We start from the raw sequence: 23,304 nt of genomic DNA, 5'->3' as shown, positions 1-23,304 counted from the left end.
AGGAAAAAGTATCGCCTGGATGTCATTTTGTTCGCTCGCGGTCACCAGCTTGACGTTGAGGACCGCGAGCAAGCAAAAAATGACCGCTACTCTACACTACACGTATTTGCACTGTGCTACGTGCAATTCGCGTAGTGTGAAGTAGCGCAAACTTCGCAAACTACGCGAGCGTAGCGTAGTACTTCGCCCAGGGCTAGTAAACATCAGTCTTAGTGACTGTATTTTGGCCTATGTTGTCCATTCAGAAAATCATCTCAGGAATACCCCCTTTTGGATTTTGCTTTTGGGCACCAGCACCACTGTACTGGCCAATGCACCATTTTTTGGAGATCTCAATCATCCCAGGCTCTCGCATTTTGGCAACCTCAGCCTTGATGCTAGGTTTAACCTTATCTGACATCCTATACATCTTACTTTTGACAGGCAGCGGTCACCGGTGCTCACATCATGTGTACACCAAGATGTAGGACCTGCGATCAAGGAAAGAAGACTAGCAAACTGTTTCACCAAGTTGTAACAGTCCTTTTGCTGTTGGTCTGTCAAAGTGGAGGAGAGACTACTCCATTCACTAAGGCATTTTTGACATTGCTTGACAGTAGGTCAGGGAGAGGTTCACTTTTCTCTTCTTCCCTTGAATCTAACACCGTGAACATGGGCATGACTGCTTTGTCATGGTGGAGTATTAGCCTGTTAAAATGGCTAACCCAAAGATTGATAGGGCCCAGTACTCATGTCCTGGAGGGCCATAAAAGCTACAGTCTCTAAAACCCACACTAACTGCCTTGGTTGGTAATCTTCTAGTGGGGGCTTCTGGTCATACCAGGGCCTGACATTTCCTGTCTGGCCTCCAAGTTTTTGTTTGCCTTCTTTATATACTCTGACATCCTATAACGCCATTGCCTTGGGGATGATAGGGGGTGGTGAACTTGTATGTAACGCCACACTCATCTCACATTGCATTCAGATATACAGACATAAAGTTAGTGACTCTATTCAAACTTGCTTCCTTAGGGAAGCCTACTCTGGTGAATATACCAAGCAGCGCCCTAGACACAGCAATGGTAGTTACTGTCCAGCGTAGAATTGCTTCTGGATACCTGATGGCATGGTCCACTACCACCCCAAGATTAACCTATTTCCAGATGCAGTTTGTGGGTCTTCCTCCCAAAGGGAGTCCCCACCACAGCAAGTGGTATCAATGGAGCCTTTTGCTTGCCCTCGGTCTGGCCACCAGCTTGACAGGTGACACATAAGCAACAGAACTCTTTCCCTTTCTCTGACATTTGGGGCCAATCTTCTAGGTTTTGGTGTGCCCCAGATGGAGTGCTAAAAAAATGTCATGGGCTAGGTTATTGCAGACTTCTCTGTACTGCTGGGGGAGCACCACTCTCCTTGTTGCCCCTGGTTTAGGGTCCCTTGCCTCACTGTACAGAACCCCTCTTCCCAACATACCTTGTAGGTATGACTTCTCTCGTTCATGCTTTTCAGCAAGTCTTCGGCTCCTTCCTCAAGTAATCTATGGAGTGACTCACCTGGTCCCTGAAGCTCTGTCAGCTCTAGCAAGTCTGTCAAGGTTACACTCCCTCTCCAAGCACCAGACCCTTCCCCTCAGGGTCAGGCACCTTCTGGGCCTGACGACAATGGGAAAACTTCCTATCCTTTTTCTTGTTACTAGGGTCCTTGATCATTCTGCCACATAGTCTATTGACTTGCCTGTAAGGCAGCTCGTACTCCATTTATCACACACAGTCAAACACTTATGGAAGCCCAGCATAGCTGCATGAACCTTCCTTTCTACACCTGCCCAGGCCGTGATTTCCAGGTAATTTCCCATCAGACACTCCACTGGGGTAGCAGGTGACAAAACCACCTTCTTTGGACCAGTAAACCCTCCGCACTCAAAGTCCACCATAGCCATGGGTTATGACTTTGTATCATTGTCTCATTGTCAGAGTTGACTATCTGACATACCTCATTAGGACTTATGTGGTATGGGGAAACCAACTTAGCCATTGCCATGATTATGCTGTCAACCATCAGAGTCTTTACTTCAATCCCATTGATTATTGGCCACTGCATGTACTTTCCACTTTTAGAGCCCAGTGAACAATACTCTTGGGATTCTCACCAGTGGGTGACTTCTTGGTGCACACAGAAGTCCCCCCTACTGTGTCCTGGCTGCTGACAGTCATAACACACTCCTGTCTTTATAGGTTCATAGTTCTTTCCCAGGCACCCCCACTCACTTTGGACTAGGATGGCACTAAGCCCCTCCACACCAGGTATTCTTTTGGGGCTCTTAAGGGGTATCTTTCTTTTAATCTTTGCCTACTTCCTTTCCCCTGAAGGGGGCCAGTTCCCCTACATTAGGATCACCTACATGGGACTTTTGGGGCACCCCAGTAAGTAATCATTCATCAGACATCTTGCCCAGCTCTCTTGGCTAGAGAGCTTAGAATCTACAAGATATTGGTGTAACTTCTCTGAGGAACACTTTGTAAGGATATGCTCCTTTACCATCAAATAAGTATCCACTTTGTTACCCATACTCCAGCCATCTAGTGACCTTATTAAAGCAGCTGCATGTCTCCCATGTCTCCGTTGCTCCCACCATGTGTATTTCTAAACATTTTCTTTGATACTATTTGGGGGTCAGACCAAATATCTCCACCAGTGGTGCCTTCATGTGAGTGTAAGACTCTGCTATTGCATCATCGAGTGTCAGGAGCCTATCTCCACCCCCACTGGACCCAGTTTCCACAGTAAGGACCCCCCAGTGCTGGGCACCCACCTCTCTCCTCTTTAGATCTTTGTCAAAGGATGCAAGCCACTAATATATGTCAGCCCCCTTGCCATTTTAGGCACAATTCATTTCGGCAATCTAGAATCATAGACACCCCCTGCAGTTACCTCTTTGTCTTTGTTGCTGCCACCTTTCTCTTTAGACTTAAGGCCCAGCTTGATCCTTCTTTCTTCAAAGTCCAGTCTCCTTTCCACCAAGGCCAGGCCCCTTTCCTCTAGCTCTGGAAGGTTTACTTGGTTCTGGAGGTTTCTTTGCTCCCTATGATGTTGTACTACTCTCACTGCCCAATATTGAGGGGAGTCTCTGGCAGATGCTGGGAGCCAAGGTATTGTCACCCCTCTTATCTCCGTCTCTGATGACCTCCCCTTATCATTACTTGTCCAATGTCTCGGGTGATCCCATTTTGCAAAATTGCTTGGGCTCTGTGGACAGCTTCCCAGGCCCTTGGGGCTAGGTCAAGGTCCTCGTTCTAAACCCTGAGTAGCTGTGGATTTAAGCAGTCAGGCTTTGACAGAGGCGCAAGTGCAAAGCATTTAGAAGTGCTGTGCCAAACCACTTGAATAAGAAAGAAACACGACACAAAGGGAATCCAAAACCAATTTATAATTGAATAGGTCTTATTTTTATGAGTTTTTAGACACAAAACTGAGCAAAATCCACAGGAGGGTTCAATAGATATATGTTATTAAGCAAATAATAACTCACTGCTCTTTTATTCATATAGCAAACAAGCATTGGCAACTACCACGATTAGCTGGTGCACTGACAAAATATTGAGTTTTTATTTCGACCTACCTTAATATCGAGTTTTAAATGTCGTAGGGACAGAATATTCACATCAAGAATATCAGTGACCAGGATATCGACCTGAAAGTAAGAAATACCATTTTTTTCATATCGAAGTTAGTAATATCGATAGCAAAAATATCTATGTTAATAATATCGATTATTTTTGTTAATGTTATGTATTTTAGTATGTATTTTATATGTATGTGTTCCACATTTTTTGTTATGTTTTGTATTTTTTTTAATCAAATACTAGCAGCCCGTCCCAACATTGTCAGGGTATGAATTGCTGCCGGCTAGTAGTATATTGTTTTGTAGGATTTCGTTTTGATAGTATTTCTCATTTGTGACAGGCCTGTGAAACCCTCCGATTCACAGTGCACTTAAGAGTGCGCGTTCAGTAGTGTGTGAACTCGAGTTTCCCTACTTTATTTTTCCTTGCAATATTATATAGCGCGAACTCGACAACATGGCATGAGCACAATTTACATTACAGAAGAACACATTCATTTGTGGTAGGCATGGGGAGACAAAGCGATTTACCTGGAATCACAGGATGTTGAGCTGATGCAGAGATTCGAACGTAGCTCCCCAGCTCTAAAGTTCGCAATTCTAGAACTTGTGGCGGGAGGTGTGTCTAAAAATGTATGTCAGTGCTGGGCTGCTGGCCATCAATGAGAGAGACCTGTGCATTTTTCAAATGGGTGGTGAAAAAATATGAGTATGTTGCTGGAGATGTGGGCCGCCGTGCCACCAATGTACTTACCGGGGGAGGGTAAACACCCATTGTTACGCAACTTTCTTTCCGAATATCATCACTCCGCATACTTTCATTGCGAAAGTACCATGACTCCGCAATGCCATTATAACGCATGGCATTACATGTTATATGCTTTTACCACGCATACATTTACAACGAAATTTGTTGTAAATGCATGAATGGTAAAAGCATGTTTTTTTATGTTTGGATAAGGTAAGCATGGGTATAGGGGTATATGTTTTGGGGTACTGAGGTATATGTTTTGGGGTGTTTGGGTATTTTAAGGGTTCAGATATAGTTTTGGGTTATGGGGTACAGGGGTCGTTTTAGGGTTTAGGGATAGGTATGGGTTTTGGGGTACAAGGGTATTTTAGGGTTCAGGGGTAGGTTTGGGTTTTGGGGTACAGGGGTATTTTAAGGGTTCAGGGCTAGGTTTGGGTTTTGGGGTACAGGGGTATTTTTAGGGTTCAGGGCTAGGGTTGGGTTTTGGGGTACAGGGGTATTTTTAGGGTTCAGAATTAGCTTTAGGTTTTGGGATACAGGGGTTTTTAAGGGTTTGGGCTAGGTTTGGGTTTTGGGGTACAGGGGTATTTTAGGGTTCAGGGTAGGTTTGGGTTTTGGGGTACAGGGGTATTTTTAGGGTTCAGGGCTAGGTTTGGGTTTTGGAGTACAGGGGTATTTTAGGGTTCAGGGGTAGGTTTGGGTTTTGAGGTACAGGGGTATTTATAGGGTTCAGGGCTAGGTTTGGGTTTTGGGATACAGGGGTATTTTTAGGGTTTAGGGATAGGTTTGGGTTTTGGGGTACAGGGTATATTTATAGGGTTAAGATGGGTTAGTGTTTAAGGGTGTTGGGGTATTTTAAGGAGTAAGGGTGGGTTATGATTATGGAGTGCAGGGGTATTTAAAGGGAGCAGGGTGGGATTAGTTTTTAGGGTGTAAAGGGTAATAAAATAATAAATAAAAATAATATAAATAATGCAATTTAAAAAAATAAATGTTTTAATTAAATTAAGAAAAATTGTATATATATATATATATATATATATAGTCGCCACAATTCGCTGTTTCAAACGAAAAATAGACGGCACTCAGAAGTCTCTTGTCCAGATGACAATTTTATTGGCAGACCCCCTGCCCCCTCGACAAACGCGTTTCACCACTTGGGCTTCGTCAGTGTCAACCAGATTAAAGTGAAAGACACCATTTTATCCCCACCTCCTCCTCAAAAATTAAAAAAAAAAAAAATATATATATATATATATATATATATATATATATATATATATATATATATATATTCAAGCTCCAAGTACCCACAGGTAAGGACGCGCACAGCAGCAGGTGACCAAAAGGCATTCATTCGGGTAAAAGACAACTCTATATATATATATTCCAGCTCCACTTTCTCTTCGCCACGGCTTCCTCCAGGAAAGAATCGCACTCGCGGGCGGGGACTTGTCACCATACGTTTATTACAGCAACAAAGCAACAAGTAAACAGACGCGTTTCGGAGTAAACCTTTCTCTATGTTTACTCCGAAACGCATCTGTTTACTTGTTGCTCTGTTGCTGTAATAGCAGAGAAAGTGGAGCTGGAATATTGATGCAGGTACACCCCCGCATGTATTCGCACCTGTCTGTGAGTGCGTCGAATTGTTTGGTGCCGTGGAGCGTAGATGTATATATATATATATATATATATATATATATATATATATGTATATATATATATATATATATATATATATATATATATATATATATATATATATATATATATATATATATATATATATATATATATATATATTCACACAATCACAGGAAACCCAAATTGAAGACAGCCACTGGTCGTTCGGTTATTCACTTTTTAATGGACAAACGTGCTAGCAGCCAGTTTATGCAGAAAGTCACTTCAAAGAAATGAAACGCCGGACGCGTTTCGAAAGCCCCATGCTCTCTTCTTCAGCGGCGGTAAAACATATTTGAAAGGCAGCGCTCAGAGTTTATCACCTGCCCTGAGGGGGGCGTGGCCGCCAGCGCGGCCTCCTGGATAATGTAGTCCCAAGTGGGAGCACTTGCCTTCCAACTGTGAAGTTTTTGTAGGTCCTGAGTGGGTAGAAGTTGCAAACTGCCAGCTGGCTGCCCTGCTTCACTGTGTCCATTGTGAAAAGAACTTAAGTCCCCCTGTGAAAGACGTCAGCTCCACGACCATCCTGTTCAGCATGACGTCTCACGGAGCCTGCCAAGGACCTGCTGGTAGTCAGTGGGCTGCCTTCGCGACCGGTAAACAGCCGCTAAAATTCACACAATCACAGGAAACCCAAATTGAAGACAGCCACTGGTCGTTCGGTTATTCACTTTTTAATGGACAAACATGCTAGCAGCCAGTTTATGCAGAAAGTCACTTCAAAGAAATGAAACGCCGGACGCGTTTCGAAAGCCCCATGCTCTCCTCTTCAGCGGCGTTAAAACATATTTGAAAGGCAGCGCTCAGAGTTTATCACCTGCCCTGAGGGGGGCGTGGCCGCCAGCGCGGCCTCCTGGATAATGTAGTCCCAAGTGGGCGCGCTTGCCTTCCAACTGTGAAGTTTTTGTAGGTCCCGAGTGGGTAGAAGTTGCAAACTGCCAGCTGGCTGCCCTGCTTCACTGTGTCCATCGTGAAAAGAACTTAAGTCCCCCTGTGAAAGACGTCAGCTCCACGACCATCCTGTTCAGCATGACGTCTCACGGAGCCTGCCAAGGACCTGCTGGTAGTCAGTGGGCTGCCTTCGGGACGAGGAAACAGCCGCTAAAATTCACACAATCACAGGAAACCCAAATTGAAGACAGCCACTGGTCGTTCGGTTATTCACTTTTTAATGGACAAACGTGCTAGCAGCCAGTTTATGCAGAAAGTCACTTCAAAGAAATGAAACGCCGGACGCGTTTCGAAAGCCCCATGCTCTCTTCTTCAGCGGCGTTAAAACATATTTGAAAGGCAGCGCTCAGAGTTTATCACCTGCCCTGAGGGGGGCGTGGCCGCCAGCGCGGCCTCCTGGATAATGTAGTCCCAAGTGGGCGCGCTTGCCTTCCAACTGTGAAGTTTTTGTAGGTCCCGAGTGGGTAGAAGTTGCAAACTGCCAGCTGGCTGCCCTGCTTCACTGTGTCCATCGTGAAAAGAACTTAAGTCCCCCTGTGAAAGACGTCAGCTCCACGACCATCCTGTTCAGCATGACGTCTCACGGAGCCTGCCAAGGACCTGCTGGTAGTCAGTGGGCTGCCTTCGCAACCGGGAAACAGCCGCTAAAATTCACACAATGGAAAAATGAAAATTTCAGCCGATTCCGTCCACAAACACCAAAGTTATTAGACATAGAATTTTTATGTCAGTAACATTTCCAGCTAACTATAACTGGTGTCAAACCTATGGTTTTTTCAGTGAATTTAATAGGTTTTTTAAATGCTAATTCCTAACTATTAGTGGTGTGAAACCTATGGTTTTTTCAGTGAATTTCATAGGTTTTTTAAATGCTAATTCCTAATTATAACTGGTGTGAAACCTATGGTTTTTTCAGTGAATTTCATAGGTTTTTTAAATGCTAATTCCTAACTATAACTGGTGTGAAACCTATGGTTTTTTCAGTGAATTTCATAGGTTTTTTAAATGCTAATTCCTAATTATAACTGGTGTGAAACCTATGGTTTTTTCAGTGAATTTCATAGGTTTTTTAAATGCTAATTCCTAACTATAACAGGTGTGAAACCTATGGTTTTTTCAGTGAATTTCATAGGTTTTTTAATAGCAAATTTCTTTTGCTATCAAATATAATATTTTTTTTAATGAATCCTATATTGTATATTTATGTAATACTATTTTTTATATGTATATTCTTAATTTTTTTTTTTTGCCCTGGTGCGCTCCCGGTGCGCGTACCGGGGAGCGCCCCGGTCAGCGCAATTTTGCAGCGCGCCCCGGTGCGTGTACCGGGGAGCGTCCCATTAGCGCTATTGCCGCGAACGAAAACATCATCGTGACGTATCGCGTAGCCGCGTCCGCATGATACGCACGGCGTAAGCGCACCTGGAAGCACCCACACGCATACGAACGCGCTACGTAAGCGCCCCGGGTCGCGTAAGCGCGTCAGGTCATGTGACCTGAAAATAACACTTTTCATTGGTTCAGAACAGTTTTGGTTTCCAAATGATGAAGGCCCGAGTCATGTGACCTGAAAATAACACTTTTCATTGGTTCAGGACAGTATTGTTTTCCAAATGATGAAAGCCCCCACCTATTTTCCTCAGTCTCACTTTGTACTTTGAATGAAGAAGACCTGTTGAAAGACCTCTCTGTACCTTTTTGGACTGAAAAATGGCTTCAGTAGCAGCAGCAGGAGCATCCCAACCACCACCACCACCACCATCACCACCACAAGGACCACCACAACACCACAGTGGTGGAGATGAAGAACAGGAGGAGGAGGAGGAGGAGGAGGGGAGGTTCCTACCAGAAGATACTACCCCATTTAAGCCAAAGGAGCACATTATCTGGGAGTTTTTTTCCATCCCAAAGGAACAGAAGAAAGTTAATGCACCAAAGGTGACTTGTTTAATCTGTGGCATTCAACTTTCAAGGGGGAACCCTAACAAAAAATACTCTTTTGGCAACAACACCATGATTCGCCACATGTAACGCCGGCACCCTAGCAACTTTGCTAGGGCAGAGGTCAGGGAACTGGCCAGAAACCCTCCCCAATCTTCTCCCAGCACTTCCCAAAGTAAACAACCCACTCCATCGGGTCCAGACGCAAGGGAGATGATCCCAAGCATTCAACCCAAGTGTGCCGAATTTAAAATCATTTGCATATTTTGTGGAGGGACAATTAGCTATGGTGAGCAAAGCATTAAACTTATCAACCGTGCTGGTGACAACCACAAGTGCCCCAAAAAAACGTGATTTTTTTTGCTCCAGTTGAGCCGTTTACAATTCCCTGTTTTCTGTTTGTCCCCATAAAAATAACAAAAAAAAATAAAATTGTTCATAAAAGCCAAAAAAAGTAAAAAAAATTCCAAAAAACAATAAAAAAATATAAAACAACAAAATAAATAAAAAAACAGTTCTTTTTAGAACTACCTCTAATTTATAAAAAAATGCTTCTTTTCAAAAAAAAATCTGTCATTCTTTTTTTCCCCATGGTACGCTCCCCGGTGCGCTCCCCGGTGCACTTACCGGGCGCTCCCCCGCGCAAATCGGAAAAAAAAATATTTTTTTTTGCCCCGCGGGTCCCTTTTATGGCCCCCACATCAAACCTAGGGGGTCAGGGGGGTCTCCCCTGCCCCCTTTTGTTAATTTCCCCCTTTGTTTTTGACACCTCTTGTGTCTCAATCCTACCGAGACACAAGATGGCGGCCACTCCGGACTGTTTGGAATGTTGACAGACACCCGAGAGCCAATCAGCTTTCCGCTCGTGAACTCGCGTAGCGCGCTGGAGCGCGCCCCGGTGCGCGTACCGGGGCGTGCTCATAGATATATATATTTTTTTGAACATAAATTACTCAAAATCCACTGGAGCACATATCTTGAGACATAGCAAAGGCACATCGGGCTACAAGTCCCTACAATTTTGCCAAGTTTGGTGGAAATCCATTCAGCCGTTCGGGCTATAAGGTGGGTCCAACCGCCCTATGGAAATTAACATGGGGAAAACACGTTTTGGGACCCCCCTTTTATCTCGGCCCCCGCTTGACGAATCCCCCCCAAACTTTCAGGGAAGGAGCGGAGCGCAGCGAGGCAAATTTAAGGAAAATTACAGGCAGACCCCCTCAACCGGTGCCAAAGTTATTCCCAATAGAATGTTGCGGATTCCCTATGGAAAACAATCCTAACTATAACTACCTACTGGCGACCGCCAGTAGGTAATATATATATATATATATATATAAATACACATATATACAAACATATATTTGATGTTTTAATAATGTACTTTTACAATGTGTATGACTTTACCACACATGCATTTGCGTTATAATGGCATGCGTGATAAAGTCATATGCGTTGTAAAAGATTTCGAAATGATGTCTTTGCGGAGTAATAGTCCCCCGTTATAAAAATTGCGGAGTGATGGTATGCGGGATGTTGGTTTGTGGAATATCATCACATATTACCGGGGGAGGGATAGTCCCTTTCTTGCTATTTCGTGGAGGCGGGCCTTTTGTCCGGATGTGCGTGGCGCGAGGCCTGTGCGCAACAGAAGTGGAAAATCTCCAGTGTGCGCTTCAGGCGTCACCGGAAGTTAAGGCGAGATTACATTTCCTGCACAATGGCCCCTGTTTGCGCTCCTTTCGGCCCTTGGGAATAGCGCCATGCCTGACCTCCATACAGTAAAGCAGGTGTACGTCACTGGGAGTGCGGGGCAAGCACACCCGGAGCTGGAATGTACAGAACCTGGGGAAAAAAAACAATGAAATATTGGGCACAACGCTCGCTTTTTTTTTTGTAATTTCGCACCCTGCACACGCCCACGCCCCCAGCACACGCCCACAGCACACGATATGAGACATGGCATGAAGGGCGGAACGTACCACACGCCCCCAGCGTTTGTCAAGCCCACAGCACAACGCAGATACGCCCACAAGGGACTAATTTGCTGGCACAGTTCTTTTACCTTTCAAATGTATATGGTGGGCGTCTGCATAGCCTATGTCCTTCTGCTGCAACTGCCCTTTCCAACGCTGTATTGGGTGTTGTGATTGGTGTTGTGGTTCCTGAGATTACTCGCCTCAAAGGTTTGGGCTCTCTCTTTATTATATTAGTATAGATATGTATTAATTGTTTAGAAATTTGTATTTTTTTTTAAAGTAAATCTTGCGTTTTAGTACCGTAGCGGGTTGTGGGTTTATAGGGGAATGGGTGGGAAGTAATTTAATTATAGTAAATTAATTCATAATTATAAGAACTTATGAATTATTTTTAATTAACTTTTGCATTTTAGTTCTGTAGCGGGTTGAGGGTTTATTGGGTAATAGGTTGGGAAGTAATTTAATTGTAATTAAGTAATTATTAATTTTTATTTATTTGTATTGATAATTAATTTTTTTTTAATTCATTATTAAATGGTAATTCATTTTTTTAAATTGATTAATTGATGATTATATTAATTGTATTAACTTTTTTATTGGAGCGGTTGTGGGTTTATAGGGGAATAGGGTGTGAAGTAATTTAATTGTAATTAAGTAATCATTTTTATTTATTGGTATTGATAATTAATTGATTTTTAATTAATTATAAATTGGTAATTAATTTGTATTAATTTATTATTTGATCCTTATATTAATTGTATGTTTTTTTATTGGAGTAGCATGTAGGGTTATAGGGGAATAGGGTGGGAAGTAAATTAATTATAATAAATTAATTAATATTTTTTTATTTTTTGGTTTTGATAATTAATGTATTGTTTATTAATTATTAATTGGTAATTAATGTGTATTAATTATTTCATTGTTAAGTATATTAATTGTGTTAATTTAGTTTAGGAGTGGGTTGTGTGTTTATAGGGGAATAGGGTTGGAAGTAATTTATTATAATTAAGTCATTATTTATTAATATGTATTGGTATTGATAATTCATTTATTGGTAATTAATTAAGGATTGTTAATTCATTTTTATTAATTCATTAATTGATAATTATAATAATTGTGTTAAATTTTATGCAGAGTGGTTGTGTGTTTATTGGTGAATAGGGTGGGAAGTAATTTTATGTTATTAAAGTAATTAGTAATTTGTATTTATTGGTATTCATAATTAATTTATTGTTAATTTATCTTGAGTGGGAATAGTACTTTTCACCCCTACGCTAGCCAACACTTTCCATACTGTTGCACTCTCTGGAGTTGGAATAGTAATTTGTACCCCTATTGTATCCAACACTTTCCCGACAATTTCACTCACTGGGGTGGGAATAGTAATGTTAGCCCTTTCGCTATCCAACAATTTCCCCACTGTTGCACTCTCTGGAGTGGGAATAGTAATATATCCCCATACGCTATCCAACACTTTCCCTAGTGGCTGTGTGTTTATTGGTGAATAGGGTGGGTAGTAATTTAATGTTATTAAAGTAATTAGTAATTTATATTTATTGGTATTCATAATTAATTAATTGTTAATTTATTAATAAATCATTATTTAATGTAAAAATATTTAATTGACAAGTATGTTATTTTTAACCCATACGCTATCCAACACTTTCCGTACTATTACACTCTCTGGAGTGGGAATAGTATTTGTTACCCCTACGCTATCCAATACTTTCCATACCGTTGCACTCTCTGGAGTTGGAATAGTGGATTTTACCCATACGCTATCCAACCCTTTCCCTACTGTTGCACTCTCTGGAGTGGGAATAGTAATTCCCTACGCTATCCAAAACTTTCCCTACTGTTGCACTCTCTGGAGTGGGAATATTCATTTTTACCCCTACGCTATCCAACACTTTCCCTACTGTTGTACTCTCTGGAGTTGGAATAGTAATTTTTACCCCAACTCTATCCAACACTTTCCCTACTGTTGCAAATTATAACCCCTACGCTATCCAATACTTTCCCTACTGTTGCATTCTCTGGGGTGGGAATAGTCATTTTTACCCTTACGCTATCCAACACTTTCCCTACTGTTGCACTCACTGGAGTGGGAATAGTAATTTTTACCCCTACACTATCCAACAATTTCCCTATTGTTGCACTCCCTGGAGAGGGAATAGTAATTTTTACCCCTTCGCTATCCAACACTTTACCTACTGTTGCAATCAGTGGAGTGGGAATAGCAATTTTTATTCCTACGTTATCCAACACTTTCCCTACTGTTGCACTCTCTGGAGTTGGAATAGTAATTTTAACCCCTATGCTTTCCAACACTTTCCCTACTGTTGCACTTTTTGGAGTGGGAATAGTAATTTTTTTCTCTTCGCTATCCAATATTTTTTGTATTATTTTAGTTAATGTTATGTATAATTTATTTTAAAAACATTAGAATTTTTTTTTTAATTTGTTATATATTTTTTATTTATATTATTTTGTATGTGTATATATGTATTTATAATTTATTAAGAAAGTAACAATGTATACGTTATTAAAATAAGTATTTATGAATATTATTAAGTAAATTTATATATTATATTTTTCCACCAGGGAACTGCTTGGATCTCTTTCATGAACTGGTGGTCGACGATTTGAATAATATTCAAAACGATTGGAAGATGTACCACACAAAAGGCAATTTTTCGCCAAGAGATTGGAAAGACATCAATGAGTTAAAAAACAATCCTGCACTCATTATCAAGCCTTCAGATAAAGGGGGAAACATCGTCCTTATGGACCAAATCACATATGTAAAGAAAGCACAAAGACAATTGAACAATCTACAGCACTACACCTGTTCAAAAACTAATCCTACAACTAAATTGGAAGTAGAATACCATCAAAAATTGAAGGATTGGTTTGAGAGAAACTTACTGAACTGGGAGGAATTTAAATATCTTCGCACAAAGAATGCAAAAATGGCAACTTTCTATCAATTGCCCAAAATTCATAAAAATACAGTGAATCCATACAGACGGCCAATAGTAAGTTCCATTGGATCCTCATTGGAGAACAGCTCCAGATTTCTTGACCTATTCCTATAGTAATATGTAATCAAGCTCCCCTCTTATATAAAGGACAGCACTGATGTTTTTTAAAAACTAGACGACATACCTTGGAAAAGGGAGTATATCATGATAACAATGGATGTTGTTTCATTGTATACTTCAATCAGGCATGAAATGAGAATACAGGCCTGCACAAGCTGTATGAAAGATTGGCCAGTAGAGTGGTTAGCACACACACAGATGCTATTGGATATGTTGGAATACTGACGGACAATCAATGTATTCACATTTGATGGAAAATTCCTCCTGCAAGAACAAGGAACTGCAATGGGCACCATCTTCGCCCCCACCTATGCCAATCTCTTCAAGGGGTGGTGGGAGAATGAGGTTGCCTGGGCCACAGAGAATAACATGTTTCTAACACAGGTGGTTTTATGTACCAAGTTTATCGATGACCTGTTCATTCTTTGGGAGGGCAGTAAGAAGGATCTGGAGCTCTTTATGAACAAATTGAATATCAATCAGTGCAACCTACAGTTCACCTGCACTTGGAGCCAACAGCACTGTACCTTCCTGGATATACAATTGGAGGTCAAAGAGGAAATCTTAACCACCAGACTCCATAGAAAACCAACTGTAACCAACTCAATTTTGCACGCTAATAGGGGCCACCCTGGTACATTGAAATGGAGCATTACGGACAGTCAGATATTGAGAGCAAGACAGAATCTGCTCCACTGAAGCACTATACAATGGAGAGGTGGATAGCCTGTCTGAAATGTTTAGACAGAGGGGATATCCAAGAAATGTTCTTGAAAATGCAAGACGTAGATCTCAGGAATAGTCAAGAAAGGAGTACCTTTATCCTAAGAAATCCCAGGAAGAAGAGAGTAGTAACACTAAAAGGATCTTTCTTGAATATAATCTGGCACAATCTACTATTGCGTAAATCCTCAAAAAACACTGGTGTGTGTTGAGAAATGATGAACATTTAACAAAAATATGTAAACATGGTCCACAGAGAACATCAAAGAAGGTACGGTCCCTGGGTGATATCCTAACCTCGAGTCACTTCATTCCCAGAAAGAGCTAGCAGGAAATGGGTAAATGGTTGTCAAAGAATCAGGAAGGCTTTGTGAAATGCACCTCTTGTAAGGCTTGTGAGTATGGAACCAACAGTAAAAACTACTGCACAATGGATGGTCGCACTATAGCAATAGGAGAAAGAATAACATATAATACGGATTTTGTGATTTATGTATTAAAATGTGGATGAAACAAACTATATGTAGGCAGTACAAAGAATACGCGGAAATTAAGGATTTTACAGCATATGAGAGCGATTCGAAATGGGGACAACACGTACCCAGTAGCCTGCCACTTCAATCAGATGCACAATTGATCTCTATCTACTTTCTCTTATTGGGGTATCAAGCACATCAAAGCCCATCCGAGAGGGGGAAATCATGAAAGTGAGCTCCGGAAACAGGAATCCCAATTGATATTATTGATGGGTACCGAGGCACCTTGGGGCGACAACAAGAATGCAGAACTATTTGTGCACTTATAAAGAAGTATGGACATATGAACTATGTTATGATGGAGTGACATTTGACTGTGAGATTTCTAATATGCAGGATCCTTCTTCACTATGTATATAGTTATTGAGATATTGAGAGGTTTTAAATATTAAGGAGTGAGAAATAATGAAGACCCACACATATTTTTGATACTTGCGTTTTTAACTGAAATAGAGAAAATGTAACATACAAGAGAACAAGCGCGAATTTTTTACATTATAGATAGTATTCTCTGCGGAATAATATTCTCTTGTTAAAGGGAAAATTGCACTAGCACTTTATTCAAACACTTTGCACTTTAAGATAACCAAATGAGATGGGACTCTCAAATACAACTTAAAGAGAGGCTGAGTTTACATATATCATATGGGAACATCATATCCTAGAAGATAGAAACATTATAGCCTTCAATAAAGAGGGGTTAAAGAACAGCATTTTTTGCACTCATGACTGAGCACTCTATTGAGCACATGTCACTTTAAGGGAATCCCGGAGGGGAGCCAATTAATTGCACGTGACACTTTTTCTGAGAACCCCTGGTAGTAGGGGATTATCATTGAGAAACATCTGGCACTTGAAAATATAGATTATTTTGTGCCTTTTGTGCTCTTTTTAGGAATTTGTGCTTTTAAGAATTATTTATTCATATATTTATACTCAGATTAAATTTTGTGCATGATCAGACTAAAGGGCCGATTCCGATTTCAGTCGGAAGGGCTCCGAACGATGGTCGGAGCCCTTCCGACCGAGCCGGAACGTGTCACACGGATTCCTTTCGACCGAGCCATTCTGATGGGCTCGGTCAGAAAAGAATCCGACTCGGATTTCTGGATTGCGGACAACAGGCTCGGAGAGCCTGTCCGCCGTCCAGGAAATCCATCAGTACTCCCACGGCCGCCTCTTTGCGAATGAGGAAGTATGATGGCAGTTTTTCACTGCCTTAACCGGCACGAAAAGGCAGTCGGAAACTGTCTTTGGGTGACACCAGCAGGGCAACCATGGGTGCGAGGCTGCTGAATGGTGGCCTGGAGGCACCTATGGTGCCCCTCTGTGGATCCCTGCACCCGGTGGCGGGCATCTTGGGTGCCGGCCAAAGGGTGCAGGGATGAACTGCACCCCTGCTTTTCACATTGCAAGCATGCTTTCTGCTTGGAATGCATGCTTGCATTATGAAGTATATGATTTGGTCGCATTGTACTAGCAGGGATGCAACCGACGACAGCAGGTCGGTCGGTTACGGCTCCTGACCGATGTCGGACAGACTCAAGTCCGTCCAACATAGGAATCAGCCCCTAAGGTGTTAAATTTTAATTAATGGGAAGTGCAATAGGGAGAAATATGGTTTAACTGTGCAATAATTGATTCGTTATGTAATTTATTTATTTTAGCCCTTGTTTGGTGACAGAATTTAGGTTTAAAAAATATATGCGCGTCATTGGTAAAAAATAAGAATACATCACATGAAGTGGAATAAGGAGGAACACAAAAAAAAGGATTGTACTTTTTTTAAATATGATAATAAAAATGTTGCAAGATTTCCTTTTAGAATGTGATGAAGTAAATCACCAATGGCGCGGACCTTTAACCATAGGAAAGCTAAGAAAAGTGTTGCTCTACTTGCAATGAGGGGTTATGGACATGGAAGAAGGACATGTATTATAATGTGCGTAATGTCAAACCCACAGTGACCCATTAGAAGGCAACACACCGAAACGCGTTGGTCCGGATTTGAATAGCAAAGGACCATTTTATTGTCTAAATGTTCAAGCCTTAAATAAATATATAATTTTGCAAAACTGACCTGGAAGTTGGAATTCCAATTGGTGATTGTTTGTCGTGTACCACCGAAGGAACGGGTGTCCAGGAGAAAGAACATCCAACGGAGATATATTATGTTTTATATGTACATGTTTTGTTCATTTTAACATTATGGGCCATATGTATCAACACATTTCCCCATAGACACAGAATGGGCAAAACTCTTTGATTCATGTGGCCTATATGTATTAGTTATTATTTAAAAAAAAAAAAACTATGTTTCTTATAATTATATGTATTATTTGCTTTATTTTACATTATTTTTAACATTGAAAAAAACAATATTTTTTACGATATTTTTGACATCGATGTTTTTTCTCTCAACATTTTTGTACTTACCATAATGTAGATAGGATGTCGATATTCTTGACTTCGATATTTTTGTCCCAATATTTTTGTACCTTGATATTTTTGTATTCGATATTTTGTCAGTGATTCCGATTAGCTGTTACTTTGAAAACTTTTTAAACTTTTATAAAGTTGTGTTCCGTTACTCTGGCCTGCTTTGGGTTAACAATTCTGACAGAGAGCCATCACAGGAGTCGATGAGGTTTGGCAGGACAAGTATCTTGCGTTCAAAGCAGTCTCCAGTCCAATTCTCGGCTCTATGGGCGAACTGCCATAGACATCAAAGGAGTGGTCCTGATGAATGGGATACAGGATGCTGAAAGATGCTGTGGATGCTGATCGGGTACAGAGGTCTTCCTGAGGCCACCCCTCAGTCACAGAACACAATGGGGCGACTTTGCCCTCGAACCCTGGTTGAAGTCCAGCCAAAAGTCTGTTGCCACTCGTCTACTGGTCTCCAGTTACAGCGTCCGTCCGCCACCCCAGAGGAGGAGGGACCGTCCGCAGGGGCAGCGGCGGTCCCTCCAGCGCAATTAGGATGTGACCGCCACCCTGGCAGTCACATCCTCAATATTTAACATTGCGGCGGGTGCTGCTTGAAGCAGCACCCGCCGCAAGGTTAAATATGCATGCTTCGCATTTGCATGCACAAAGCGGCAGGCACCGCGCGGTGCCTGCCGCTTCGTGCACGCAAATGCAGGGGGGTACCATAGGTACCCCCCATGAGCACTCCCCACTCACCCTGGGGGCCCGCAACGGGCCCCCAGGGAAATCACCGTATGCCTTTCCACGGCGGAGAAGCCGCCGCGGAAAGGCATCTGTTAACCCCCATCCTAATATGGCTGGCGGTGTCTGTTAGACACCGCCTCCATATTAGAGCTTTTCTGCCGCGGTCGGAAGGCGACCGCGGCGGAAAAGCGGCAGACGGTCTTCTTGACTCTCCCAGCCATCCTAATCTGGCGGGGGGTCTTTGAAGGCTCCGCCGCATTTTTTCCGCATCCTCCGGGCCGGCGGACACTTCCGCCGGCCCAGAGGATGCGGAAAAACCGCAATCCTAATGAGGCCCTTAGTGTCCAAACTGCACCCTGATAACTCTCCTGGATCCAGTAGACTTGGGTGAAACTTCTGAATGTCGAAACTTGGTTTCCTAGGCTGCGCTTCAAGAGTCAGTGTTGATCAATTGATTGTGGCAACCAACTAGCCAAGGCAAACTTCTTTAGATTTGGTGACCTTGGAGCTGTAACAGGTAGTTAGCCACCTGACTCTTTCAGTCATTTCTGTATGGGGCTCCGGGTGACTTTTCCATGAGCAGCACAGGTACGGTGCTCTCTTTACTAGCCCAGGGATTAGCAGGTGTAGTTCAGTCTTTGGTGCAGACTTTCTATGCCAGGTCATGGGAACAGCAAAGCAGTCCTTCTTCAGTCCTCTCTCCATTGCAGACGTGATCTCAGGCTTGCATGCCAGTGGTGCCATTTTGATGCTTAGGACTTGCCTTCAGAGGATGCATTGACTATTAGCTAATGAGATTCCAGGCCCCCTCCCCACTGGTAACTTCCTGCATAGTATGACATCTAGCTATCCCAGAGTGCAATTTTCTACCCACGTACAAGATGGCAGAACCCTCTATCAGTGTGGAGCTTGGTAGCCCACTTAAGAGTGTGGTCTGTGAATGACAGCTTCTCGCCCAAAGAAAACTTAATTTGGCATCTGTTCCCATCTCACAGTCCCTGGTGCCACCCTGTCTACTATAACAAAAGAGCAACTCCTCGAAGGCAGCTTAACGTTTGAAGCTCTCCTTTTGGGCTTCAACCCTGTTTGACCTTCCTGTCAGGGAGAGGTGCCTCCTCTTCCAGCAGAAGGCCCTTTGTGTTCCTTCCTAAGACTCATTCACACTTCCCCCCAGGAGGGCAGAAGGCTGTCTCATGGCTAACAACCGTAAATGGTCACTGGAAAACTTGGACAACAGAGTTGCAAATTTCTGAAGTGGCCATTTACTTAAAAGTTACAATACATTCGACTTTGGCATCAAGTCATGTTTAATATAATGATTCTTTTGACACCTTGAAGTACCAACCTTAGTAGTCCCCTTCAGACGTTGGTACAGCTGAGTTCTCAGCATGTAACCCTGTACACGCCAATGGGGCTTCTAGCTTTTCTACAGCAAAATGGCAATTTGTTATGGGCTCTTTAAAACACATGTCCTACTGTTTAATATACAGCACCCTGCCTTAGGGCTCCATAGGCCTACCTTAGGGTGACATGTATATTAAACATTAAGGTCTTGACATTGTCATTAGCTTAAATGGCAAAGTTGATTTATTAGGTTAAACCTGCTATGCCAGCCAGAAATGATTTGCTTTGCTTTGTCACACTCATAGAGGCACAATATGTGCTGCAGTCCACGTGGGACACTTTAACTTACAGGCCCTGGGAACCCCTGGTACCGTATACCAGAGACTTATAAGTAAATTAACCTATGTCAGTTGTGTGTGAGGCAATCAAACATACACGTTTTAGGGGCAGAACACTGGCAACAGGGTACAAGTCAGGGGTATACCCGGATGGATGCTGTTCACACTGCCAAGTAGATTGGCCCTACTGAAATACGCTGAACTCGTCCCACTGTAATTTTCAGACACGGGACACATTCAGCAACTCTGAGTTCCAAGCAGCAACATGCAGGCAGCAACGGGGTTTTGTTATTTTTTTATTATTCCAGTTGGGCCCAAAAATAGGCTGGATTTAAGGGGTCATCTGGCATCTTTTGTTTCAGTATCCTTGCTGGAAGGCACCTGGAGCCTCAAACAGAGATGCAAATGCAATAAATGCAATGCAGGGAAAACAAAGGCACCTTGTTATCACTTCACAAGTACTTAAGAAAGGCATACTTTTGGCGTACTCACTCCCAATATACAAGAGATATGCATGTAGTATAAGAATGTCAGATATTTTGGTCTGGCTCAGTATTTACACAAATGACAATTTAAATACCACTATTTTGTTTTATTTCTTTTATAGCACTACTCATCCCAATGCAGTGTGCCACAGCGCTTTATATCACATGTAAACATTATAGATTGACAATACATCATATCTGTGTCCATCAGTGTAAAGGATGTGTTACATAAGACCAGGGCCACCGGAATCGTGGAGCAATGAATAACTAAATTATGTGGTAGTGTTTACTAAATTATGTGGCAAGAAATTGCAACTTATTCAGCATAATGTGGCACACTTTGTGATAGGACCAGAACATTATGTTGGCATATCTACACATCTTAACACTGCCTGGACAAAGATTTCACCTTTTTAGTACTTGTTTAACAGACAAATGTGGCAATATGCAACTGAAGGGTGAACAGTCAAACTTTGTGAAGTGTCTTCTGCTGCACAGAAACACTTGTCACCACATTTTAGTAACTTGGTATCTATTTGAGCTACTGTTAGAAATGAGGATCTCTAGTTGGCAGTCCCTTGCACCGTGTCCAAGTAGGGACCTTTGCTTCTACTCAGTGTAAGGAGATTACACAGCTAAGATAAACCCTGGTCACCCCCTTGGCAGATTGGCACGGGTAGTCAGGCTTAACTCAGATCTCGGAGCCAATGAGTAAAGCACGTATACATAAACACACAGTAACACAGTGAAAACACTACAAATGGATACCACACTAGTTTAGAACAAGCATTTGCAATGCAATAGGTCACGCATTTGCGAGAGTTTAAGTAATTGGAATTGTAAATGATAATGCCTTTTATTTATCTGTTTTACTAATTAACGCATATATAAAAGGCATTGTCACTTACAAAACTCTTGTAAATACGAGTCCTATTTCCTTGCAAAGAAGCTGCCACCATTTTCCCGGACTGCTCGCAAAGTGAAAGCACTGGATCACTGACATAATATAGATTACCAAAATATCCCCATACAGAAATATCAACACATAAATATCGATTTAAAAAATGTTGACATCCTATCTTTATAATGTAAAGTATAAAAATATTGAAAAAAGAATATTGATGTAAAAAATATTGCTGTACAAAATATTGTTCTTTATATATAAAAACTAATGTTAAATAAATTATGTATTAAAATTAACTTTGAAAAAATATTTAGATGTAATGTACATTTTAATAAATATAATAAATAAATGTAATTTTAAAAATTCAAACATATATGTTTAAAATGTCATATAACATATGTAATATGAAATAAAATGTATTTTTACTTTAAAACAATTAATAAAGTAATAATTGTAATTTATTTTAAAATGTTATAAATATATAACAAATTACAAATGTATATATATATATATATATATATATATATATATATATATATATATATATATATATATATATATATATATATATATATATATATGTGTGTGTGTATTACCTACTGGCGGTCGCCAGTAGGTAGTTATAGTTAGGATTGGCTACCATTGGAAATTCCGAACATTCTATTGGGAATAACGTTGGCGCCGATTGAGGGATCTGCCTGTAATTTTCCTTAAAATGGTCTCGCTGCGCTCCGCTCCTTCCCTGAAAGTTTCAGGTGGAATCGTAAAGTGGGGGCTGAGAAAAAAGGGGGGTCCCAAAACGTGTTTTCTCCATGTTAATTTCCATAGGGCGGTCTGACAAGTCTACAGCCCGAACCGCTGAACGGAATTACGCCAAACTTGGCAAAATTGTAGGGACTGGTACGCAGATGTGCCTTTGCTATGTTTGGTGAAAATTGCTCCAGTGGTTTTTATGAAAATTAAGTTCAAAAACACATATATATCTATAGGCGCGCTGCCGGCGCTCCCCGGTGCGCGTACCGGGGAGCGCACCCGGCGCGCTACGGGAGTGCGCGAGCGAAAGCAGATTGGCTGTCGGGTGTCTGTCAATATTCTAAACAGTCCGGAGAGTCCCCCATCTTGTGTCTCGGTAGAATCGAGACACAAGAGGTGAAAAAAGAAAGGGGGATATAATTAAAAGGGGGCAGAGTAGACACCCCCTGACTCCGTAGGTTTTCTGAGGGGGGCCTAGAAGGACCATGAAGGGCTAAAAAACTTTTTTTTTTTTTTTTAATTTTCACAGGCTGAGCGCTGGCGGCGCTCCACGGTACGCTCTCCGGTACGCGCACCCTGAGTGCACCACGTGGAAAAAGAATGTAAAAAAAATAGAGTAATAAAAATGTTGAGTGTTTAGAGGAAAGTGATGCATTGCTGGAGTGTGTCAAAAAAATGATGCAACTCCAGCAATGCATCCTTTCACATGGGGCCAGGCCCATGTGAAAGGACCTGCATCAGTCTTACGCCTGCTGTGATACAGGCGCAAGATTTATACGCAACAGCGTCATAAAAGTGACGCAGTGATATCTCTTAGATTTCACTGCGTCACCTCTACGACCCTTTCTTGCGTCAATACACCCCTTTTGTATACATTACACCTGACGTAGGTATAATGTGGCGCAGGGGTTTACAAAGTGACGCATCTACCTAGATGCGTCACTTTGTAAATATGACTCAATAAGGTGCATTTTTAACAGCACTGGTGCGTCACAAAAAGTGACGTACCGGTGGTGTAAAAGTGACGCATAGCC

General features: G+C 41.8%; 1 protein-coding gene across 1 annotated transcript in view; it reads right to left on the bottom strand.

The window, feature by feature from the left end:
- Nucleotides 1-3,295: 3,295 nt before the first annotated feature.
- LOC147708209 (endogenous retrovirus group PABLB member 1 Env polyprotein-like) overlaps nt 3,296-23,304 on the bottom strand; it is a 39,519-nt gene continuing 19,510 nt past the window's right edge. The window contains exons 2-3 of the mRNA XM_086925715.1: nt 3,599-3,670; nt 3,296-3,358 (exon numbers count right to left, since the gene is read on the bottom strand). Coding sequence (XP_086781841.1) covers nt 3,296-3,358; nt 3,599-3,670 — 135 coding nt within the window. The remainder of the gene's footprint in view (nt 3,359-3,598; nt 3,671-23,304) is intronic.

The sequence above is a fragment of the Lissotriton vulgaris genome, chromosome 6 (assembly GCF_964263255.1).
Source record: "Lissotriton vulgaris chromosome 6, aLisVul1.2, whole genome shotgun sequence".
In the NCBI taxonomy this organism is placed as follows: Eukaryota; Metazoa; Chordata; class Amphibia; order Caudata; family Salamandridae; genus Lissotriton; species Lissotriton vulgaris.
The sequence above is the reverse complement of the archived record's forward strand: the minus strand, read 5'-3'. Positions and strand labels throughout refer to the sequence as shown.